Source organism: Choristoneura fumiferana, chromosome 5 (genome assembly GCF_025370935.1).
Source record: "Choristoneura fumiferana chromosome 5, NRCan_CFum_1, whole genome shotgun sequence".
Lineage (NCBI taxonomy): Eukaryota > Metazoa > Arthropoda > Insecta > Lepidoptera > Tortricidae > Choristoneura > Choristoneura fumiferana.
Genome location: NC_133476.1, coordinates 2,619,249 through 2,645,876, shown reverse-complemented (window position 1 = coordinate 2,645,876; position 26,628 = coordinate 2,619,249). Strand labels below are relative to the sequence as shown.

At 37.6% G+C, this 26,628-nt stretch overlaps 1 protein-coding gene across 4 annotated transcripts in view; it reads right to left on the bottom strand.

Annotated features, from left to right (window-relative positions):
* The window catches only part of if (integrin subunit alpha inflated), a 186,413-nt gene that overhangs the window by 26,703 nt on the left and 133,082 nt on the right, over window positions 1-26,628 (bottom strand). For 2 of the 4 annotated variants that reach the window (XM_074087518.1, XM_074087520.1), the window contains exons 4-6: window positions 6,019-6,145; window positions 4,437-4,457; window positions 3,491-3,552 (exon numbers count right to left, since the gene is read on the bottom strand). In XM_074087518.1, the coding sequence (XP_073943619.1) occupies window positions 3,491-3,552; window positions 4,437-4,457; window positions 6,019-6,145 (210 nt within the window). The remainder of the gene's footprint in view (window positions 1-3,490; window positions 3,553-4,436; window positions 4,458-6,018; window positions 6,146-26,628) is intronic. The other 2 variants (XM_074087519.1, XM_074087521.1) reach the window with 1 other exon arrangement.

The following is a 26,628-nucleotide window of genomic DNA, read 5'->3' as shown; positions in this document are numbered from 1 at the left end:
AAATGTGATATTGCGTATATAGTATTTAAAAAAAAATCTTTGCTAAGTATCAGTTGGCTTTACAGACGATTACTTAAAAAAATCATACCATTATTGGCAAACAATTGAACGGTATAAAGTACAAAAGTGATCAGTATCTTTTGAACTTTCCGGCGGCGAATGCACTAGTCCCAAAACGCACTATTAGTCAATACACTCTAATTTCGAAAGCCCCTCTTCTCATAAGAAACTAGGCCCAAAACACCATATTTCCAAAAAGGCTCATTCTCGATTTACACGAGAACCATTGAGAACTAGTCCCAAAATACACCTTTCCCAAAATACCCCAAATTGGCGTAATACTTCATTCTCATAATGCATAGTTCTCAAAACACTCTAGTTCCAAAATACCCTAATTTTTTTTCTTTTATTTTCGAATGACTTTGAAATTGCTTTCAAAATGTGCATTATTTAGATGCTTTGATGCGTATTTACTAAAATAGATACCCTATTATTTCCCTAAAAGGACGTCAGTGCCGTCAAGATTTAGTGTTATTTAAGTTAATCAATGACAAAGGGCATTTTTCTATTATAACATTATTACGAAATCCTAAACTGAGCATGGCTCGACATTCTCTTGGCCAATTTTATATGTACTTAAAATATATTTATAACAACACCGTAGAAAACGGTATTCGTAAGGCATGATACTAAGATAGTTGAGACCTTAATCGAACGAAATAACGACTGACTTAAATGAAATACCTATCCTAGTTCGTTTATCACTAGTTGTAAACGATAAAACTCACATAGGTATGTAAATAATAAAATCAAAAGATAATGAATTACTTATTTATTTACACACAAGGAGTGAAGTCGTCGTCTTACTTAAGTATGGAAGCGTTTAAACTTAATACTTTTAATATTTCTAGTTTTATTTAAAAGAAAGTTATTATTGAAATTTTCTGATATCAGATATATTTACGGAACTATCGCCTGGCTACACTTAACGATTACATGCTGTATATAGCTCAAAATAATATTTCAAAAAAACTGTTTTTTCAAAAATACTCTTGGCGTCAAACGGGTAACGGTTACGGCTGAAAGCAATTTCAAAGTCATTCGAAAATAAAAGAAAAAAAATTAGGGTATTTTGGAACTAGAGTGTTTTGAGAACTATGCATTATGAGAATGAAGTATTACGCCACCTACAGGTGAACACAATTTGGGGTATTTTGGGAAAGGTGTATTTTGGGACTAGTTCTCAATGGTTCTCGTGTAAATCGAGAATGAGCCTTTTTGGAAATATGGTGTTTTGGGCCTAGTTTCTTATGAGAAGAGGGGCTTTCGAAATTAGAGTGTATTGACTAATAGTGCGTTTTGGGACTAGTGCATTCGCCGCCGGAAAGCTTTTGAAGTGTATAATAGAGAAAGAAAAGCAAAAATTGTGAACTTCTTGTTCAAACCTCGATGCCGGAAGATTATGTACAAAACAAATGTTTATAATATGTGCATTGTTATTTACAATCGTCTTCCAGATAGTTTCAGGATGCTTAATGGTAATGCTTTTAGACGATGCCTCACAACCTGGCTCTTAGATAAGTGTTTTTATAGCGTTAAAATGTATCTAGACAATTGACATAATTTGTATAATTTTTGTTGTTTATTCTAAGGACCCCCTCCATTTTTATTACTCTATTGTCATTATATTATTATTATTATTATTATTGAAAATCAGGAATATTTCCATTGTCATTTTTCTTTGACATTGCTTTGATTATATGGCATTGTTAATAATATAAAATAAAAAAATAAAAAATATATAAAATTGTAACTGTAACTACTCTCAATAATTTTCACGCCTGCATGCAGGCTGAATACATTGGATATGAAACTATAACATAACATCTTTGTAACTGTGTTCTAGCAAATAAACATTTCTGATTTCTGATTTCTGACACCAACTATACCTACTTCTAAGCATACGGCCTCAAGTCAGTACCTGTTTAGCATACAGCAAGGGACACGCGACTAAATTTATTTCAGAATAGCACAAGAAACCCATGTAAAACGTGATAGCTGGCCGTGGGAATACCCTCCTTTCAAGTCCCACTCGTACCAAGATCGCATCGCATGTAGGGTTGCCATACGTCACTATTTCTCCTGACATATCAGGATTTTTTATTCTTTGCCAGAATACGGTATTTGACTATTTTGTATATGTTTTATAAATTAAAAATACACAATGCCTGTTATCGAATAGAAAAACAATTTTTAAGCTACCTTTACAAATAACAAAGTTAGAAAGGTTTGAAATTCAAGATTAGACAAAGAAAGACATACTGGCATGTGACGTCACACGCCAGTACCGCCATACTTGCTGCGTTTGAGAAAGTGACAGGTATATAGATTTTTCAAGCAGTGTCAGAGTTTTTAGCCTCACTAAATAAATAAATAAACATATAAATGTTTTCATGATACTATGGTAAATTACAAAGTTAACACTTTTAATGAAATAACATAGTTTTAGTCTTGGATGTTAGATAGTATTTATATTTTAATTAGGTAGTTTTTTAATAGTTTTTGTATATTTAGCAAAATAAAATCACAAGTTCATGAAATAATAAATGTTTTTTTTTTCTTCTCGTAAAATGAAATCAAAATAGCATACAGTACAGCTAACGATTATTTTTTTGGTAAAACTCAAGTGCGTCGTTCAAGCTACGCCAAATCGCTGATATAAGAAATGTTAGGACTTTTAGGGTGATGTCGGGATTTTTATCAGGACTTTTCATTTTTCCATATGGCAACCCTAATCGCACGTGAGTGCGCTCGAGCAGCTTATGAATTATTAAAAACTTTTATTGTCTGCAAAAAACATGCCGGCTCCTATTTCGAAATAGTAGTCAATATAGCGAATTGTTTTATTGGTTTATACGCGACTATATTTGGGACAATTGGTTTTTAAAGGTAGAGTTTCCGAGTCAGGAACCGCCTTTTTTATTGGCTGTATAATGTTCGCGGAATGAAGTTAGAAGGTAGATGAGGAAATATAAAAAATATTTATTTCTGAGACACGAGCTGTTTTAAATATCTATATTTTATGTGGTGGGGAAAACTTATTAATAGTTTTATTTATTATTATATAAAAGAGGAAAAAATTTAAAACCACGAGAAGATTGAGTATTTTGTGTGTTACTTTATTTTTCGCCATGATTTTAACCTAACAATTTCTTTGGTGCGAGTATTAAAATTTAATTAATGAGTTTTGGGGTAGTTTTATAGCGATAAAAAATGTGTTCACGTGTGTATATTGTTATAATGGTAGTAAAAATTAATATTTCTTTGTATAAATGTATGTTTATACGTTGCCTAGTAACTTTAGTACCTAGCTACGTGCAAGTTTGGTTTGAAATTAGCTCAATTGGTATCTATTTATTTATTTATTTGGGAAACAAACAGCAAATATAATTGCCCCATGGCATTTATTTATAAAAAAAATGCGTCTTACCCTGGAAATTGCCGCAGAAAATCCAGCCTGGCACACACCGGTCTTCCTCTGCCCGTGACTCGCTGAAAATTTAAAAACAATATTAATATGTATGTCTTAAATCGCAAAAGGAAAGGTTATACAGCATTAAAAGGTCACGGAAGGGCACGTGCGCTTGCGCAATGAAGATTTGATCGATGGCTGTTCACAACACTGACACCTCACATTGCACTGACGGGTGAACAACACACATTCTTTTACTATAATTTTTTATGAACATGAAATAGCTACTTGACGGTAAAAAAATCGAGCCAAGTTTTACAATGTAATAAGTAGGTACATTAACTCTTTATCGAACACCTTAACATTGTAAGCAGTGCAGTCAAGGGCAAAGATATCGACACGGCCAAAGTTACAAAAATATGTATACACGACTTTATGCACTTAGCATTAAGGCCGTGTATACATATTTTTGCAACTTTGGCCGTGTCGATATCTTTGCCCTTGACTGTACAGAACACACGGTACATAGAATTATCCCAAGGTAAGCAATAGGCGGCCTTATCGCTTCAGCCCGATCTCTTCCAGGCAACCTTTACAATAGAAAAAAGAAAGGAATAGCTATATTTTTACCTACGCGAAGAAAACATTTTTTTTTTTAATTCCATGCCTTTTTATTAAACCAGAGACATCGAAAACTTGGCTCGTTTTTTTGCGAATACGACTAATAAACTTAATGACTAAAATCGATTTTACAATCAGCACAGAATGTCTGATTCTACAAATAGCAAAAGGGGTTGGCTGTTTAAGCTGCTGATTAAAAATCGTGTAGAGCTTAATGACAGTTCATGAAAATTTAATGGAAAATTATAATTATCCGAGCATGACGATGTAACATTAAAATGACGTGTGAGCTACATCCATACAGTGCGTTATTACATCGAACTGTACCTTCCAGCGTACTCACCCTCATCCACCGAGGCGAACCCTAAACAAAGCACGTATATGTTGAAAAGGCGCATACATATATAAGTCATATAATCATACATATAGTACTTTAAGCACACACGTATGGTGGGAAAAGAACACTGAGAATAATGTGATTTGTTAAATTAATTTGAAAATAACCTGCTTGGAGAACACATTGAAAAAATGTACTAACTGGTCGGATTATTATATATCGTGTGCGCATTCCATGATGCCATACCATTTTTAATTTAATTCCCGGCCCCAGCTCCTTTTCGATTTTTCTATGTGTTCTAGTATCAGAATAATTTTAAAAAATATTTTGATGTAAATAACAAAATCAATGCCTAATTCTGCTAAATAAGATGAACAAGCATTATGCTCATCTTAATACGATTACCAGGATTTTTTCTGTGATTGAATGACTATTTTGACATTTAGTCGCTCTGTAGACGATTATATCGTGGATAACTTCTCATGTTATATTGTGAAGAAAAGATTTAATAAAATTATTAAAGTGACACGTTTTGTAAGCACATAGAAAATTTATAATGAAAAACATCCAGTGCTGAGACAAAAATACACCGATAGCAGATCTTTTTTAAAGCCCGCTTAATAAATCAATCAGATATTTTTAATGATGAAATTACAATGTCATGGATCCATAAATCATCGATCGCCGCACCGCCGGCGCACGTCTCAGCTGTTATTTAAACGGCGTCTATATCGTGTGAGTTATATTACATTGCGGAGTCACTGGGTATGACTTTTTAAGGGATAGATCAATCACAGCAATGTAACGCAAATCAAACGATATTTCTTATATGTAAAGTTTCACGTGGTACCGTCTGCCATTACCGGCGGAAGTGACGCGCTTTTCGCGCGCTTTTGGCCCCAATTTTGCACGCAATCATGACTTAACACAAATATTATTATGAGCTGACATTTTATATACTAACTTTAAGTTTCTTCAATAATCTAAAGGGTCAAATAGAGTATCACCTACGTCCACTCGATGTACATACTTACAGTTGTACCTATATACCTACTATATATTCGCGGTCACAAGCATAGATACTGATATAACAAGTGTATTACATAACACAAAGTGTCGTAGCTCTTTCTAAGAATTTAATAGTTCTCATACATACATATTTGATAATATCATGCAGCATAAAGATTTTAAGCAAGCTTCAGAGAGCCCCATATTGGGCGCCACTTTTACTAATACGAAACAATATGTTATGAAGAAACATTTTTACAGTCTTTGAATCCAGCAAAAACCGAAACTTTATTCGATGGCTATTCTAGTTTATGATTTATTTATTTATGATCATTTTAGCAGTGATTACATTATAATCATAGTCAGTAGAAGTAATTAATAGATCGATTGAGAGTTTGGTAGCTGTACAAGGTGAAACAACGATGTAGTAACGAAATATCAGCTGATGCGTGAGTGGCAAAGCTAAATACTCCAGGACGCCAGTTGGTTCCAAACGCTGAACAAAAACTCGTGAATCCGGTTTTGGATTCGGTCCTAATTTCGGCAGAAACCAGAAGCTAATATTATCATGGCTACTTACGAGTCCTACACGGGGAGTACTCCTTGACGTCATGGGCATCGGAGGAAGATGCCACGAAGCAGGAGCCGACCGGGTCCCGATGCTGCAGCTTCGCGTTCACGAACGAGACGTAGCGAGGGGCGCACGCCTGGAGAGAAAGAGATGGAGATCACGATCAGTATGCTTTTACACACGAATTCATTCCAATTTCATTTATTTATAGTTTCGAGTAATGAAAAATTTCAAGCACATTTTGATGTCATCAACATAATCAAAATCAAATTGCTGTAATATTGCTACCGGATCTAGTTTGAGGCAGGTTCAATAACCTGTTTACAGTATTATTTGTCCAACACATTTTAAATGAATATAAAAGTTTTTCATCAGTCTTCATGGCCATAGAAATCTTTGCAATTTTCGTTAACTTGAAAGAAAACACAAGGGGCTTATCTAAAACTATAACATAACACAAACTTATTTATAACCAGCTCATACAAAGAAACCATAACCCAGGTATTATTGACCTTCGGTTAAAATTGTTATGTTTTTAATAGTGTGAAGTTATAGTTATCTCCGGATATAGCGTTCTGGAAACGTCCGTACGTTTATGAACTTGAAGCGGATCCCGCCCTAATCCTGGAATAACAAACGTCAGAACTCTGTAATCCTTTTACTAGGGTTGCTACAGACATATAGATACAGGGTTTTTTTTGTCCACGGCGTTGTAAATTAATTTGGCTACAGGCGGTATATTGTACAAGCTGTATGTATTGTTGTGGCGTTCTGTGGCGAAGATTTTGTTCTGTGAAGTTCAAAATTCGAACCTCAAATCGTAGTTCTTAATCGTCTTTCATATGAGAGTGAATGAGACGGTATGTTAAGAACTTATTCTTTCAGAGTAGCTCCTCTGTAGTGCTTTTCCTCTTTGAATTGGTGAACTGTAGTGGCTTTCGTAATATTCCGATTTTGATCTGGGTGGCTTTTGTGAGGTCTATGGAAGAGATAATTTAATATTGATCAAAAAAATCTTCACAATGGGTAGTTAAATAACCAAGTACGAAAAAAATATCCCGATATTGGTCTGTGAACTTTAACATGATATACATATTCGAAAATTGTTAAGAGATATGTTTGCTAACATATGTTTAAATGAAAATTTAAGACGATCTTCCGCTGTTGGACATCACTGAAACTTGTGTATTTTTCAGACCGGGCAACTTAAACATTAGCAGGGCATTTTTGAGCGACAGTTTGTGTAACCGGAACTCTATAAGTGAAATTTGACACAACAAATTACGGCCGACAACCCTGCCATCCCCTAGCAAATCAAACGAAAACAGTCGCAGATGCGCGTGCGCAGCTAATAAAGCGCTGGCTAATGAGTGTTATGGAAAACAAACACGCATCTGGCGGAAACCGCGTGTTTGGAGCCACAATAGCTCGCCAGGTACGGAAGCGTTAACAAGTGAAGACAATTTTAGTTGATATACTTACTCGTAATTCTTACTATGATGTTTCGTAACTTTTGTTGACAAAAACAATACAAACTTTTTTGCTAACTATTATTTAATTGTTATTTTTTTTTAATAGCCTATAGTATAGGCCCTATACGGTATCTCACAGCTGAGCAAAGGCCTCCCCTTCCTCCTACCACTCGTCTCTATCTTCGGCAAAATGTCGCCAGTTCGGCTGGAATCGCTCCAAATCCTCCCGCCACCATCTTTTAGGCCCGTCACATGTAACCCAATCCGTGGTGATCCGGATGCATTCGGCAGACATGATTGTCTTGCCCAGTCCTACTTCAGTTATTATCTCACATTTTTATCGTATAATATTTTAAACTTTACCGATTCCCACTCATAACTAAATGCATTGCAGTCCAGTGCGGAAATGTAGGGCTCAATGGACACTTTTTCGCGGGAATTTTACTTACAGGGACTTACTTTACAGGGATTATTTTTAAGTTACTTTTATTTCAAATGTACCTTCATTTTATGTAGTTTCAACATAAAATATTTTTTCAATTTTTTAAACTGATTCGATTGTGAATGATGTTATTAAAAATGAATTTAGAGCTCAAAATGCAGTTGACTGTTCCATGCCAGACAAGTGTTGCCTGAGGCCAACTTTAAACCAATGTTCATTTAATTGCTAGCTACAGTAAATAATATTAATGAATTTCTGATCAAGCGAACATATTACATAAATAATACACTGAATTTACAATAACATAACAGCTGCGGGTATTTTAAGTACCGCTTTGATTTTAAGAGCAATAAAACCATGATAGGAGTAATAAAGAGCTTTGCAATGAATTATATTGGTTTGATTTAATTTGCTGATTCTACTGATTACCTAAATAAACCCTCTCGTTCTGAGAGAAGGCTTCTGCTCTGCAGTATAAGGATCCTTATGGGAGCCTGCCTAAAGGACCCTTTTGCTACGGATTGTAACATTTATTTTTCTAATTTCAGTTTCGTATAATTACAATAAATAAATTTTACGGAAATAATCTTAATTACATGTCATGATGATGGACGGAATGTAGTCACTCTTGTGCCTGAAATTCAAGGATCATAAAATCAGCATTCTTAACGCATGAATAGCGGAATAGTTTTAGCCTGTGGCTACTAAATTAATAAGTTAAATTCGTTCGGAGTTTATGACGAAGCTAACCGGGATAAATATGCTAATGGTTTTTTTTTTATCTCAGGTTGTGCAACCTTTGTATGATTAAGAAGCGCATACATTACGTCTTATGCAAGTAAAAGCGATGTCATTTATGACTCATTCTTGTACGATCCAAGATCCGTTTACCTTGGATTTTTATAACCAGCATGATGTTGATGTCCCAAAAAAGTCATACCTATTATGATTACGTAAATTAACAATGATCCGATACCACGCTCTAGACAGTAATATTTAATTGAAATAATTAGGTTTATTGCAATAAATTACCTACTTTCCGCTACCTCATTATCACCATCATCATCAGCCGGAAGACGTCCACTGTTGAGCAAACGCCTCTGACCAACAACTTGCCAATGCATTCACCGGTTGCACGCAACTCTCGCGATGTCGTCAGTCCACCTACTCTGATACCTATGTTGCCAGGTTTTCAAGTACGTTTTTCATTATCTAGCTTACAAGGGAGGTTGCAAACTCACGCCATTTCAATCGGTCAAGCTGTAAGTAGGTATAAGAATTTTTATATTAAGAACTTTGGAACAAAGCAGCTTTATTTGTAGCTGCATTATAATTCCCGGGATCAGAATTCCCTTCCTTATCGCTGAAATGCTTGGAATAGTTCGCATCAGTAATAAAATGAATGTAATTAAGCCGTTTCCGCATATCTTATGGATTACTAGAAAATAAATTGCATAATCAACCAGCATATTGCGATATAACTTGCGTTACTTTTTGCGATGTTATTATTTAAAAATACTTTGAAACATAAAGGCGAGATATTATATTTTTATGCATAAAGAGATAAAATTCAATCTTAATTGCCCTTATTAACAACGAGCTTTTGCGGTGAAGGAAAACATGAGTGAGGAACCTGCACAAACCTCGAAGCAATTCAATGGTGCGTGTGAAGTTCCCAACCCGCACTGGGCCCTGCGTGGGAACTATGGCCCAAGCCCTCTTGTTCTGAGTGGAGGCCTTGTGCCCAGCGGTGAACATAGCAGGATGATGATAGATTATGCTGCCAGAACACAAAACGTAAGAAGTTCAACGACCAACAATAAAGAAGTATTTGTGACTCACTATCTGTGACCAATGAAAAATACCTACCATCGCATTAGGTGAGCAGCCGGCTGATTTAAGAAGGTCACGGCGGTTGAGGCATGTCATTCTTTTCCGAGAATTTTGAAATCGAGAGTGTTGCATTCAGGTGAATCATATAGGTGTTCGTCATATTTCTGAGTCAGAGATGCCGCTGTTTACTCAATTGATGTGCATTTTTTTTACAGGTAACGCTACCTGAACGATGTTTCCATATGTATTTTTAGAGATACGTGAAGGAAGACCCTCGTAAATACAAACGATTTATAAAGAGGATTCGCTCTTTCGAGAGGTCACTCCTTTCTTAGAGTTGTTAAGTTGTTACAACGAGTCTTAGTAACGATATCTCTTGTCCGGGTGAGCGGTTAGTTCTAATGGAGTGCCGAAAAAAAAAGTTTCTCGATGAGGGCTACGGCATAGATGTCGCTAGCGTCACTGCTTAAGTGGCTAAATAAGAAACAAACAAGCTGAGATATGAGGTGCATAGGGGAAATTCGTGTCGGTACCGTTGACCATCAGTGGTGTAGCGGTATAGCACGCGGTACGGATTACCGAGGACCTGGGTTCGATTCCCAGTGATGGTCTTATTTTTCTGGTTTTTCTGTGCATCTATATTTCAGTTTGTATTTTCAATTTAATTTGTTACAGTCTTGACAGTGATCGTTGTGGTGGTGGTGTCCCCTTGCCTTCCACACCGCATAGCTGGAGTTCAGTTCTTAGTTGGCAATTGAAAGCGCTGCTGCTCTTTCTCGTATTTTTGCAGGTAAAAAACAGGAAAGTTGGAACGTCAACAAAACTAAGATACAGAAACTAAATTTGAAATTTTTGACAGTCCTTTTAATATGTCCGGTAAAAGACTATAATTCATTTGATGAGCCACCATGGATCCATTTCACAGTAAACGTTATAGTGACGTCCCATTAATTAACACGGAAAATCGTAATGAGTTTTCCTTTAAAAAGATTCCATCGTGGCTTATGAATAAATGTCCTTGGCTGTACTTAAAACAATGTGTCGCTTGACAATGATCAATAAACATGACCCATTATTATGACATTTATGATAGTACAAAAAATACAAATCAATTTTCCGAGTTCCCACCGAGCATTAAAATAGCTTTGCTATATAAAACCGAACTCTTCTTCCTACTCAACCCATAAACTCATTTCACAACGTAAACTGCCGAGTCGTAATCGTACAGAATCGACTCTTGCGCAATGACGGGCGATTGACAGTGTGCCCTAAATGCAGCACCGAAATGGTTTTCCCATGCGGTACCTAAAAGTCGGAAGTGGGTCAGTACCCAATGGGATTGCACACTTTGTTTATCGTTCTTGTCTGTATCTTCATCTACCGTAATGCTTTTTACAAGCTTTACAGTACCCGGCCATAAAGATTGCACATCGGTCTTTGGATAGAGACTCGGCTAGTTTCGGCTTTGTAGAGCGTTGTCACACACTACTTATGTGACGTTTATGACAATATATAACAAAGAGTTGTTGAAACCCCCCATAACTTTCAATCGTACGATGGCATCTTTAGGAAAAAGAGGAAACTATCCTTTTTCGAGTAGTTGCAACAGCTCTCTATAGATATCCGAAGTTTACACGACATGTCATTAATTTGACGTAAACTAAGTAAGTCCATAAAGCTGCTGCATATTTATTTGATATAAAACGTCACTTAATTCATTCAAATCATTTATTTCATGTAACAAAAACATATAATATATTAGTAAATACAGTTACGAAGGAGTTAGTAACTTATACACATACATACATACTTATAACTAAAGAAATGTCAATTTTAGCTACCACTTTATTGAGCTGGCAGGGGAATGTACACAGTGTGGCATTATGGGACAGTCGGGTTTATTCATTTTTATGGCCAGTGTTCGGAAATCGTCGTGAACAGCCTTTTTCCAAAGACCGATGTGCAATGCTTATCGCAGGGTACTGTATTTAACTTGCAATGGTCGTAGGTTTGTAAGTTTGTGTGATGTAACTTCAAAACTTACAAATTATTTCTCGACCGGTACTTGTATAATTTGGGTCAAAATACAATTCGGTAGTAAAATTCTGTTAGTCAGGCCATGATAGTCTCCGCAGGACAGAAGTCTTCAACGGTTAATGGCATCAACTTGAAACTTGGGATCGCGGTTAATGTACGACCAGTAATGTCGAACCGGATTGTTGTTTATTCAATTTAGGCATTGTCTTAAAGTTCCTCAAGTCGTATATCTTTGGTAATCGGATTGATTTAATATTGGATACGGATATCGTACGTATTGCAGTCATCAACAGCAATGTAATGAAATTCGGACAATATTAATTTCTCATACCGTCTAAACCACATTCAACCTTTTTTTGTATGTGCCACAGATGCCTGGCAGCAATGGTGTTGCATGCCGCATGGATTGTCAATAGCATCAAAAATGCTACTCATAGAATCTTGAACAATGCTGGTTTAAACGAAACTTTAACCTACTGAAGCCGCGAGACATGACACCCACAGACCGCAGACCAAGGCCTCAGCCGCCATGCTTATACCCACTTCCATTGATACCCACGCTAAGCGAATTACCTGATAAAACCGCGCCCGCGCACACGTGCTCATTGATCATGCTACAAGATATTTTAAGTGGAATGCAATGTTCGCGCCAGATACATGCCGATTTATAGTCCCGCGAGAAACAATTGAAACATGCTTTCCACCTGGGATTTACGCGATACGAGGAGATAAGGCGTGTAGAGGAATCACTGATAACAATAAATTAGGTTGCAGCCGGAGGGATAGAGCTGTTGTAAGATGAAGACAGACAGGATGTTTCTGAACTTCGCTTCCATGAAGCGGATAAGAGAAGGGAACTATTGATAGTGCCTATGGACGAAAAAGAGTAGATGTGTCAACCGATGGGAAGCAATCACCGCCCGCCCATATGTAGCGTCTTGGATGGTATCCGTTCATTTCGCAACTTTTCATTACGCAAACTCTAAAACTGTAAATATTTCAGGATTTATATTAGGGCCATCGTGTAGAATCCTTTAGGTTAGGTTAGTTTAAAAAAAATCCTGAATTATTTACAGTTTCAGAAATATTAAGCAGTTGCGAAATGAATCGGGTTGTCAAACGTTAGTTGCGAAACATTAGCGAACCGTCTTAGACATCAATAAAGTAAGTAGAATTCATCATTATCATCATCCCAGCCTATATGTATTCGTCTTAGAAAGTGAATAGGCAATTACTTTAATACATACGTATCTACTATTTATACCAACATTTATTATTACGTTGACTTTGCATTAGCTGAGGTTAAGTTTAAATTAACTATAGATGTAGTCCAAATCATTTTCCTTCGTACTTTATCGGAAAAAATTGTATGTATCGTGCTCTCTCAATCAGCCTCAGTACTAATCGTTTTTGTCACTTAACATTTGACACTGAATAATAAAGTTCCATACTAATGAATACGCAGATGTCACTCATTTAATACAATAATTGACTGACACTTCGGCTGCCGTCGTATTCCGAGTTTTCCCGATGGAAAGTCATTTTGCACTACATCTATACGAGTACTTATTGCAATATTTTGTGGCAATGGCAAATAAATTTTTGAGTTTGAGCGTTTCCTGTGTAGAGTTCAATTTTCTGCTGACTGTACTCTTCTAGCTTTTAAAAGTAGGGAAGACAGCTACGAGTATGCCTCCATAGGGACAACTCTCGTGCCGGTAAACCGTACCGTTCTGAATGCAGTTAATTTTCAAGAATCCCGCTCTCCTGTTTAGGGAGTGCGACAAAAAGCCAGCGCCTGCGCACCGTTAGTGCCGGAGTGGATCTAGCGCGGGATAAAAAGGCATCAATCAATACGGCCGATAGAAAACTACATCAAAATCGTATCACCATGGTCACTATTGAACATAGGCCTCCCCCATACAAGGGGGTCACATGGTCAAATTCTAGATATTGAAATTTATTTCTTGTAAAATAACATTAATCAAATCGCAAGAACAATTCTCCTCTTTTGTCGAGAAAGACATTAATTTTATTTAAATCAATGAGTTTAGAAAAATATCTACTGTTGTCCTAGATCCAGCCCAGGGCCGGGGGAGGCGGTGTCATGACTTTCCTTTGTGGTCATGAGAATTAGGAACGACAACGAGCGAAGCGAGGAGGAATGTTAGGTACAATTGCGACCACAAATATTGTAACTTGAACTGCTGATAAAAAAAAACCGTGGTGGCCTAGTGGTTTGACCTATTGCCTCTCAAGCAGAGGGTCGTGGGTTCAAACCCCGGCTCGCACCTCTGAGTTTTTCGAAATTCATGTGCGGAATTACATTTGAAATTTACACGAGCTTTGCGGTGAAGGAAAACATCGTGAGGAAACCTGCACAAACCTGCGAAGCAATTCAATGGTGTTTGTGAAGTTCCCAATCCGCACTGGGCTCGCGTGGGAACTATGGCCCAAGCCCTCTTGTTCTGAGAGGAGGCCTGTGCCCAGCAGTGGGACTTATATAGGCTGGGATGATGATGAGCTGCTGACAGGGACTACTCCAAAACTAGAAAATCGAAGTTCGTACCGTCCCTGACACTGTCGTATTAAATAATCCATACTATCCATACTTCCATACTAATATTATAAATGCGAAAGTAACTCTGTCTGTCTGTCTGTCTGTCTGTCTGTCTGTCTGTCTGTTACGCTTTCACGCAAAAACCGCTGAACCGATTGGATGAAATTTGGTACAGAGATAGAAATAGACCATGGGAAAGAACGTAGGCTATCTTTTATGCGAAAAAAGGCTTTAAGGGGTGAAATAGGGGTGAAAGTTTATATGGTGGAAGTTCGTCGCTGTTGGAAATAAAACCATAAAACTTGGCATTTAGGCACTTAATAAGAAATAAATCGTATGTGTTTTAGCTTTTTTGAAAATTCGACCTGTGAGGGATGAAAGCTCATATGGAAGGTCGTCATTATCGAAGATAAATTGATGTTTCTTTATGAAACTTGGTATTTGGGCACGTGATAAGAGATATATAATGTTCGAGCGTTTTTTTAAATTCTTCTTCTTCTTAAAACCGGTTAAAATCGACTCGAACTCGCGCGTCAAGGGTTCCGTGCATAGTATTTATGAATATCAAGTGTTAGCAGAGCCAAGCTCATAAGCAAAATGTACGCAATGTAGGGTCATTTTACATGGCTTATTAACATAGACAGTCAGACATGAAAATTGTGATTTTCAGATTTTTCTTACTTATTTTGCTATAAAGGGAATAAAATTTGCTATAAGAGCTTCCTTATACAAAATTTCAAGTTTCTAGGACAGCCGAAGTACCCTATAACTTTTTTGAGTTTAGGGTTTAATTTCAACAACTCGATAAATACTCCGCACGTTTACGGATAAAGGGTCTTGACAGACAGACGGACGGACGGACAGCAAAGTCATCCTATAAGAGTCCATTTTTTTCCTTTTCAGGTACGGAACCCTAAAAAACATTTGTTCCGGCTCTTTCAAATTTCGACATTTTTCATGCCTACTTGAAAATATGGGATGAAAGTCCGTAAGGAATTCCAAACAAATTACTATAAGTATAGAAATATGTTAGCAATGCTTAGTAAGAATGCCGTCTTAATTATAATCCTACCCTCCTAACTTACAATACAGGACGTAAGATGTCAAGAGCTCACTATGAAGAATTAGTCCTTTTGTGTTGGCAGGGTAGAATACTTATGTTTTACCAAAGAATGGAAGAACAAAAAAAATTAGTTTAGATATAAAGCAATGAATTAAAATAGGTTATTTTCAGTAAACCGTCGAAGTTTCTATGTGCTATTATTGCAGAATAGGTACCCTAAATAAATTAAATACTTTCCAAAGTTACTATCCACACGAAGTCGGACGAAGTCGCGGGCAAAAGTTAGTATTATTATAAGCGTCAGAGGAACGGGACGACACGAACTTCGATTTTAGAATTCGTAGTAACCCTGCTGGTCACTACATTTCGAACTCGCCATACTCCCGTCAACCCGCTTAAAACGTATAATCTCTTACGCGCCTCTAATTGCGCGTCTCTTACGTTACTCTAATTGCGCGTCCGTTACTCCTCCAGGAAAGGCTGTAAAAAGGCGCGTTTTTGGCGTGTAACTGTAGAACTAAGTTAGGAGTTGCCGTTAGTGGCTGTTTATCAGCTCCGATCCGGTTCGAAAGGACCTTGATTGAGTATCAATCGTTGCGTATCGGGAACCAGTGACCTGTTTTACCAGTGCAACGGTTTTACTACAATGTTAGTATACAAAAATAAGAACAGGAGCGCCATGCCGGCTGTTCAGAGACAGTAGACATAGGTGGCAGTCTACGATCGTTTCAACCGCTATCAGTTTCTCGTCGCATCATCATCATCATCATCCCAGCCTATATACGTCCCACTGCAGGGCACAGGCCTCCCCTCAGAATGAGAGGGCTTGGGCAGTAGTTCCCACGCGGGCCCAGTGCGGATTGGGAACTTCACACATACCATTGAATTGCTTCGCAGGTTTGTGCAGGTTTCCTCACGATGTTTTCCTTCACCGTAAAGCTCGTGGTAAATTTCAAATGTAATTCCGCACATGAATTCGAAAAACTCAGAGGTGCGAGCCGGGGTTTGAACCCACGACCCTCTGCTTGAGAGGCCATATGTCAAACCACTCGGCCACCACGGCTTCTCGTCGCATATATTAAAGAAATTGTCAAATAATGAGGTACATATCATGTACAAAGGCTAACTTATCCCTTTGCAGAATCTCCGTCAGACGGCCATAATGTATAACATATATGTATAACATATTTTCAAGGTGTCAAATAGGCATGCACCTTTTTTTTCTCTTTATTTGGCTGCAGCTGAAAATTAGCGCTGTGGTTCCGTACCTCAGCATTGCTGATCTGCCAGCCCTTTCGGCTAGCTATAAGTTGACTTTAATTAAACATTAAGTTATGTACCTGATGTATGCTACCTACAAGTTTGCCGAATAAACCTTTTCTTTCTTTCTTTCTTTCTAAATGAGAGAACGTCAGCAAGAAATGTTTATGAATTTTAATTAAGTGTACCGCATGCACACCACATCGTTTTATCAAGTCCTGACTCATTTCTTCAGTATAACGACGACCGGATGGCATAGTGTTTCCAACCACCTGACTACGAAGCTATAGTACCCGGGTTCGATTCCCGGCCGTGACAGATATTTGTATGAATAATACGAATGCTTCTTCTCGGGTCTTGGATGTTGAATATGTATTTAAGTATGTATTTATCTATATAAGTATGTTTATCCGTTGCCTACAGTATCCATAGTACAAGCTTTGCTTAGTTTGGGACTAGGTCAATTGGTGTCAGATGTCCTGTGATATTTATTTGAAACGATCGTCGTAGAACAACTCAGGTATTTTAATACATTTTATAGCTTAACAGTAAAAACGAAAGCATTGCGAGGCTAAGATACAATCATCGACATATATGTACAGATTGCATGTTTCTTAAATCAAAACGGCGCTCAAAATTTGTTCACAGCGCGGATTTGTGAACCTTTCACTATAGTTTTGACGGCCGTGACAGTTGCCAATAATAATTCATTAGTACCCCGATACTACAAAAATATCGTTACCGTTGAATAGCGTTTTAATTACTTTCACACTTTGATACCGTTACTACAATAAAAAACGTTGATAAACTTTTACAAGAACCAAATAACTACGTTGCGTGTCACTTTCTCACGTTTTAAGCCGTGTTAATAAAGAATAGAATTAATAGGCGGCTTTTACCCAATACCTAATAGGGTAACTACAATATTATAATGGCAACACTAGTGTTGACGTTTTATGTTAAGTAATAAGGTTTTGGTGTAGTTTGGTTGCAAGTGTGTGCGTGCCACTGCGTTAGCACACGGATTGGTGTAGTTTGACCGGCCTCACTTCGTTGTTCGCATTGATTTGAGTTGATGCGCCGCGCGTTTTTTTCCAACAGCCAGTCTAGTGCCGTATGGTACATAGATGTCAATAGATACAATGTTGATTTTATGAGTGGTCAGTTTGGCTAAAAACATGTTATACTATCTGTTGCCTGCGACTACGTCCGTGTAGAAGTATGAAAAATAGTTTACGTCCTATTCTCAGACCTACGGAATATACACAAAAAAAAGATAAAAATCGGTCAAGCCGTTTCGGAAGTTTGGTCACAAACATTGTGTCATCATCATCATCATCATCTCAGCCTATATATGTCCCACTGCTGGGCACAGGCCTCCTCTCAGAACAAGAGGGCTTGGGCCATAGTTCCCACGCGGGCCCAGTGCGGATTGGGAACTTCACACGCACCATTGAATTGCTTCGCAGGTTTGTGCAGGTTTCCTCACGATGTTTTCCTTCACCGCAAAGCTCGTGGTAAACTTCAAATGTAATTCCGCACATGAATTTCGAAAAACTCAGAGGTGCGAGCCGGGGTTTGAACCCACGACCCTCTGCTTGAGAGGCGATAGGTCAAACCACTGGGCCACCACGGTTACATTGTGTCATGACAATTTTATATATTAGAGATAAAAATAAACAAACAAACAAACAATCACCCGAAACGCGTATAATTTATCTGCTCTGTCGTGGACTAAAAGGGCTGGCAATCATGTAGACCATTCGCAGACCCTCAAATAGCCTCTGGAACCACTATCTTAATCTCAAACAAACAATCCTAAGTACTTACCGTCTCTTCCCTCGACCCCTCATACAAACTCTAATTCAATAGCCCAAGTGCTATTTTCAAGCAACTATCAGCTCAAGTAACACCGAATACAGTAGAATGGTAAGGCGCACGTCCACAGTGACCCTGCGATCGTAACTCAGTGCGATAGCATCGGCATTAGCGCGGTACGATTGCTATCGTGCGGCGGGCCTAATGTGATGCTAAGCTAGAATTGCCTAAGTTCTAGCAAGCACTAGCGATTTTTTAAGTCAAGTTGGAAGGTAGGAGCAAATGTTGCAAATCGAATGCGACGAATGCTACATAATTACTGGGACCCTAGTGAAAAAGGGTTAAGTCTGCAGTAATTTCTGCTATTTTCTATTTTATGTGTATAGGGAGCTAAGTCGAAATCGTTGTTCAACTTCTGCAGAATTAACCCCTTTTTCACTAGGGCCCCGGGAAAAAGCTGTGGTGGCCTAGTGGTTTGACCTATGACCTCTCAAGCAGAGGGTCGTGGGTTCAAACCCCGGCTCGCACCTCTGAGTTTTTCGAAATTCATGCGCGGAATTAATTACGAGCTTTACGGTGAACGAAAACATCGTGAGGAAACCTGCACCAACCTGCGAAGCAATTCAATGGTGTGTGTGAAGTTCCAATCCGCACTGGGCCCGCGTGGGAACTGCCCAAGCCCTCTATTCTGAGAGGCCTCCCAGTGGGACTATATGCTGCAATGATGGGAAAAAATATTAACTACAACTTTGTTGTGTTTGTAGATCAATACTCCGATTCATTATTGTGTATTACATGTCCTAAAGCTGGGCAAAGGCCTTCTGTTATTCTTCTACTCATTTTAGGCAAAAGTGTGCCAGTATATTTTATATGCGGTTAAATCTCCTCCTCGGTCTGCTTATGTTTCAGTGACCATCATACACATTATTTGGGCAGTCTACATTACTTTACTGTTTTCTCTTTCTTATTTAAGAGTTACACTGTTGTCGGTGTAGCCGATGAATGGCTCACCACTTCTCTCTACTCAAAGCTGCCTCCTTAACCTTCTTATACGACATGACGGCTACCTTCTCTTTTATTTACTTTGTATAATCAATTCTCGGTGTCCCTCTTTTTCGCTCCCCTTCCTTTTAAGATGACATTTATGAACTCATCATGTCGTATAAGATGACCAATCATTTTCCCTCTCCGATTCTCTATTGTTTCCATTAATGCTCTCTTCTCTTCCACTCTTTCCAAAACCTCTTCAGTGGTGACTTTTTCTGTCCTACTAATTTTGTCCATTCTTCGCCAGCACCACATTTTCGAATGCTTCCAAACTTTTTTTTTTTCGCTTAAACTTTACTGTTTTACCATACCTACACAAAAACCTAAAATAGAAATAAATGACTATAGAAATTCTATACGAGTACTACACTATCCCTCTTTTACATTGATACTAGGGGTGGCACTTCTCAGATTGTATTTAACCAAATAGTATTTATGGTTTCGTTCAAACACTTAAAAAAATGGCTTTCTCTTCTTTAGCATGGAAGAAACAATTATTCTTTTACTTACCACCCAAATATTTGCTGAAACCCCCTATCATTGTTATTATTCCGTGGCTAAATCATAAAGGGAACTCTTAAATGCATAATTTCAACGTTCTAGGTTCAACAGGCATGGGCGAATTTTCTTTTAAACGGCAAGATATTTTTTAAGTCTCTAGTCAGTTTAGTCATTATTCGCCAACTAAATATTTCTAATAGTAGATTGCGCACTAATGGGTTTTATAATAAATTAGTTATACACTTGCTTTTCACTTCGATTGCAAGGAAATGAAACAGCAACTTTGTAAATAAAATGTTCACTTTCAAGCTTTAATTTTTCAGCCATTGCTTTTTTTATGGTATAGGGGGAAAACGAGCACACGGATCGCCTGGTGGTAAGCGATTACCGTCGCCCATGGACACCTGCAACACCAGAAGAGCCACAAGTGAGTTTCCGGCATTTTAGCTTTTTTATAATAACTTATTAGGTGTCTAAAATAAAACACGTATCGTAAAAAAGACGAAACAAACAAAATAGAAATCTTTTTTCAGAAACTTCTAATGTTCGTGACTGCTGGCGCCTCATTGCCATGGTATCAAAAGAAATTTCATTTTATTCAGCATAGAGTTTTTTCACAACCCTGAAAGCGAGCGGTCACGCAGCGGCGCGTGCGCACAATGGTGATCGGAGATTTTGTAAGCTCGCTACACTCCACACAATCCTGTCATCATCGTAGCTTTGTGCTGCATGATTATGCCATTTTTATTCACATGGGATAGTGTTTCTTCCACTACTCTGTGTTTAATGCTTTATTTTAGATCCTAGTCAGCTGTTATTAAACACACTATTGCGTTTATGAATTTTAACTAAACATTTATTTCATGAAAACCAGTCGGAAATCTATAAATACTCAATAAAGTTTAGCAGTGGTTTTACTGGCGTCTAAGGACGCCTTGATACTTTTAAAGAACTGCTCAGTTAAAAAAAAAGAAGTGATAAAAGTATTTGTGTTTAATGTAAAGAATTACATCTTTTGTAGAAAACAGAATTTGGTATGGCTAAACTAGCAATATAATGGGTGTGGCCTGTAATACGAGCAAAAAGTTAAAACATAGGTCGTACTCGTCAAACTGAACAACATTACTTCAGCGACTTTTAAAAATAATGGAGTCTTTAAATTTTCGTTTTTTCATACAAATTAAATACTGCTATCAATGTACGCCATCCTAGAACACAACTGAGGTCGCCTGTCACGCTACAAACATCAAGTCTTTTGCTTTACATTGCTTCTTCGAATAAACTTAAAAGTGTAATAAAAAAAAATTAATTATTTTTAAAAGTCGCTGAATTAATGTTGTTCAGTTTGAGAAGTTTGATCTATGTTTTAATTATTTGCTCATATTACAGGCCACACCCGGTAGAAGATTTTTCTATACTAATGCGGTGGAGAATTCTATAAAGTAGACGTGCTGAGCGACTAGTGACTCAATAGAAGGAGTGCTGTACTTCTGTGTACCACTCCTTTCTATGAGTTGTACCAATAAAATGGTTTCAAAATAATATAACAAATTATATTACATATTAATCTCTATATACCTGTGTTTTCTGTAGTTCTTGCTATGAGAAAAGCGGCGTTTTTCTATTAAATCAATAGGCTGTACTATCCACTGCTATTTCGTCTAATTAATAGTGCAATGACAATAAAATTGTAATGCGGCATTCCTGTCTTATTTGTTTTTGATTGCTTTGTGTTCCTATTTTACGACTCGAAATAACTTGATACAGCAAACCCAGGTTTACTGTTAGTTAAGTTGTGCTTTGTATACTTTATACACACTATTTCCATTGCCGCTTGACACAGTTAAATGTCATATAACTGCAAGCTTTACCTAATAACATTTTTTTGTGAAAATATAGTACATTGTGTCTTGAGGGCGATAAGTAAGGAATTACAAAAAAACTAATAAAAGCCCGAAGTGGAAGAGTTGATGCTTTGAACATCCAGGTGATCGTGTCATGTAGATCGCTCAGTTCCCTACACAATGGACAGATCACAGAAATGGTAAATGCAAATGGCTTTGTCAGATCTCTTCTCTGAGAGTCAACAATTGACCTGCCATTGTGCACGAAACCCAAACCCTCAACTTCTTCTTCTCAAGTTTGAATTCCGAACACATTCCAAATGGGAACTTGTCTACTTCTATACTTACCTTTATAAAATTTGTATGCCTTTTTTATCGTCCGCCTTATGTGTACGGGGTGTATAAATGGTCCTTCGAGTGCGGACGGTCGCCAGACGGCCAGTGCGCAGAGTGCAGACAAATCGACGCAATAAACTTGCATGAGATGCACATTTCCTCTATGTGGGGTGCAAGTGAGGAACTCTAAGCGAGAAAATACGTAGAGGTTTTCACATTTGTAGACTTGAATCGAAAGCTGACTGTAGCATCCAGAAACTCAGTGAAAATATTTAAACGTTAGTGGTGAGGTAACAATATAACGTGTGTGTAGATTATGTGTAAAATTGTCAAAGTGTTCACTAACAATTGCTACGGCTTTCAAACAGACAGGACTATTTCTCTACATCCCCGCCTCTGTAATTTGTTAAAATTAGGTCGTATTAGTCGTTTACAATAAACAGAAAGACTTAAAAATATTGAGGTTTGGCAGAAATTTCAACCAATAAAAAAAAACAGCCTAGTATAGAGAGTAGAGTAGAGAGTTGGAGTTGCACACGAAAGATTTCGTACCGGCGTATATTTGGTATTATTAAGTACGAGCAAAAAACGCCAAGAGATACCCGTTTTTTCCCATCCCTTTAATTTTTATAATTAGTAATATTTCCATTATAGCGGTCTTAAAAATAGGCATTATGCAAAAATGAGAACATTATGATTGTACCTTCATGAAGAGATGCAAAAGCGACCCTTTGGGTATAACACGTTTAAATTGAAATTGGGACGTGGTGACTTTTGTAGTCACCATGTCCTTTTGAGGGTTCCACCTTAAAAGTTTATACCTTGCACCACTACCCTCTGCCGGCAATGTGGTGCAATAATAAATGTGGCGACGAAGCCGATAATGAATACCCCATTGTCCTCGAGAATTACAACGGTTACACGCCTATGAGCTCGTGTGCTCTGCCGTCGTCGGGCTTAGAGGAGAAGGGTAGACGCGAAATCACGATGTCTTATTAGACTTCTAGTGTTTTTTAAGGAAAGCTTTTGCTCGTGACTTCGTCTGCCAAGTTTATCACTATCGGGAGAGTTATGCAATTTTCCTGATAAAATGTATCCTAACTCAAACTAACTGCATACAAAACTAAGCCCAAATCGCTCAGCGGTCAAGCGTGAAGGCGTAAGCTAAGCGTAAGCGTTCAGAAAGGCGGACTGAGATCGTCAATTTCTATGAAGACTAAGGGGCTGTTTTCGCCCATGATTAATTTTACTTGCGGATAAATGTGATGCCGGCTCTGTCTATCGAACAAAAAAACAGAGACGGGCGTCACATTATCCATCGGACAAATTTAATCAATGGATGGTAAAACAGGGGTAAGTTGCAGACTTCTTTATTGACATAGCAGCACGTACTCTATTTATCGTACTTGAAATTTTCTGAGATATTATTTTTGAAATTTTCAGCAATTTTTACATAAGTCTAATAAAAATTTAATCTCACTGAAAAATCATGAAATCGACCACCTTTTGAAATCGACCGACCGATTTATATATACAAATTCACGGCAGAAAAAATCCATCAAGGGAGCAATTTATTACGAAGCTTTCTGAAATCCTGATACATAACCGTTAAATTCTTCTAATCCCAAGCTGCGATAAAAAACTAATATAACATAGTTGTAATGGGAACGGAAACTACAACAAAACAATAAAGATGTAAACTTGTTTCTCTGAATAGAGTCGTCGGAGAGACGTTTGACATTCGTAAGGTAATCTCGCATCTTCTGATCTTATCTTGTTGAAAACGCACCGACTGGCCGTAACTTAGGCAAGTGCTAATGAAATGGTAATTATGATCAATGAATAATTAAAAATGGCGGACGGGAAGTCACGTAATTGATTAATGTTTACATCTACGATGGTGCCATTGATAAACAGGTTCATTGCTGTAAAACTTGTAACAACTTCTCAAGGTTAGGAATGTCTGAAAGTTAATAAAGATATTAGAGAACAGAATTATTTTACTGATGTCAACGAGAGCCTCAATGTAATATACCCGGTATCGTTGGTTTTGTTTGACAACCAAGCTACAGTAATGTTTGTTCTTATTTTCTAGTTAACGTTAGTACCTGGGACGCTACTAAGAATTCGAAAATCGTACGCCGTTCCTCACTCTCTTTATTTAACACAATGTAAGGGGCGGGACGCAATATACGAAGTTCGAAATTTTGCCTTCTTTGGTGTTGTTATTTAAGCTAAATGTGTATTAGATTAGAAAATTGTATTGACTGAGTGCGTCAACATATGGTTCCGACAGAATATCAGCGCTGCGGCAGCAATGCTGCAGCACATGCTAAGTCGGCGCCTTTCTGACAACTTAATTTATGTAATGTTTGTTTTCCTAAAATTGACAACATGCGAATGTTTCCGAATAAAGTTTTTTATACTAATGGGGAAGTACCTACTAAATATATTCTATAGAGTGACGGAATGATATCTCACATCATTTTATTCTAATGGACGACAGATCTAAGTCGAGGTTAGGTGGCATACCGGCTCTCCCAAATGGTTTTTCGTCAATAGTCTGACTCCAAAACATGCCACCAAGACAAAGGCGTCCATCACAACATAATAGTTGCACAATGAAAAGGCTTTAATGAACTACGACCAGTTCGGCCAGGCGTGAACTTGTTCAATAACCGGTTCCGTTATAATAAGAACGAATAGATGATTATAGGTAAGTCAAATGACAATTGCCGCAACTTTATTCTGAGTGGTGCCCAATTCGATGTTCTTTCAAATTCTCGATGTATTTATGTCGAATAAATAATAATGTATCTCTCTCTCGCTCTCTCTCTTCCTCATTTGTTTAATTAATGGAAAATGTTAAAGCCTCTCTTTAATACTCTTGATTTAAAAAAATACATTTTATAATATGTAAATAGTAGTTATATTAAAATAATGTAAAAAAGATGTAGCTGTGATTATTTCATTATTATTGTTGTATTTGTTTGTTATATACAATAATCGCATACTTGTAAAATTTTGTGTGGAGGGATTTTCATAAGAAGTCATTTAATTTAAAATTACTGTGGTTATTACTAAATTTCAAGCATTAAAATGATGCGCTATGAAAAATGAACCACCAGATTAGGTTAAGAAATAAAATGTGCTAACAACACATATACGGTTTTTTTGTAGATACTGCAGAACCCAGAAATCCAAGATGTAAAGAGATTTTTAATCACAAAAAACTAAACGGATCGTGCGTGACTGATTCTTAGTAATTTCTAGTGGGGCCGAAACGAGCCTGAGATTGCATCGAATCCGCTGCACCATACAAAAAGTGAAAAGAAGCTAATAGAAAGTCTTTGAGATGTAGAGCTGATGAATACTTTTTTTTTTTTTTTTTATTCGACTGGATGGCAAACGAGCAAGTGGGTCACCTGTTGTAAAGAGATTACACCGCCCATAGACACTGCAACACCAGGGGGATTGCAGATGCGTTGCCAACTAGAGGCCTAAGATGGGATACCTCAAGTGCCAGTAATTTCACCGGCTGTCTTACTCTCCACGCCGAAACACAACAATGCAAGCACTGCTATTTCACGGCAGGATTAGCGAGCAAGATGGTGGTAGCAATCCGGCGGACCTTGCACAAGGTCCTACCACCTGCAAATATAATACTACTACTGTAATACAAAAATTATATCCATGACACTTTAAGCAGTATTCACCAGCATTACCACATCTCAAACATCTATTCGCTTTTTTTCACTCTGTTTTATGCAGTGCAGCGTATTCGATGCAATCTCAGGCTTGTTTTCGGCCTCACTAGAAATTACGAAGAATCAGTCACGCACGATATAGGTAGTGCCACGAGAATTGAAGTGAATGATCACACACACAGCCACACAAGAATTGATTGCATAAAAGAATGAAATTAATGAGCGAATATCAAAATCTCGTTATTATTACACGACATGTTCTTGTGTGCGTGACCTAACCTCCTGGTGGCACTACCTTGCGTTTCTGCAAGAAATGTGTGTTCATGCGATTCCTCTCTCCACGCTGAAAGAAAACACACAAAAATCAACACAGACCCAACTATGACACCAACAGACTGCACTGCGTTTCGAACTCAACCGGAGCTCATCTACAGAGCAACACAACCGTTCACCATGCTACCAGATGTTCGCAAAGTAATCATTATTTTTCTATACTTATGCGCTGAATCTTTGTGTGGCAGCCGGGATCGAACCCGCACTGCGCCTTAAGTGCCGTAATATTAATGTGATTTTTAATTTAACTTTTTGCCGCATCTCGTTAGCTGGCGGTAATGGAATGAAATATTTCTTTTAAAAAGCTCTTGATTTATGATTAAAAATAATTAACATAGTTGACTACTTGTTGCGTAATAAAGTCAT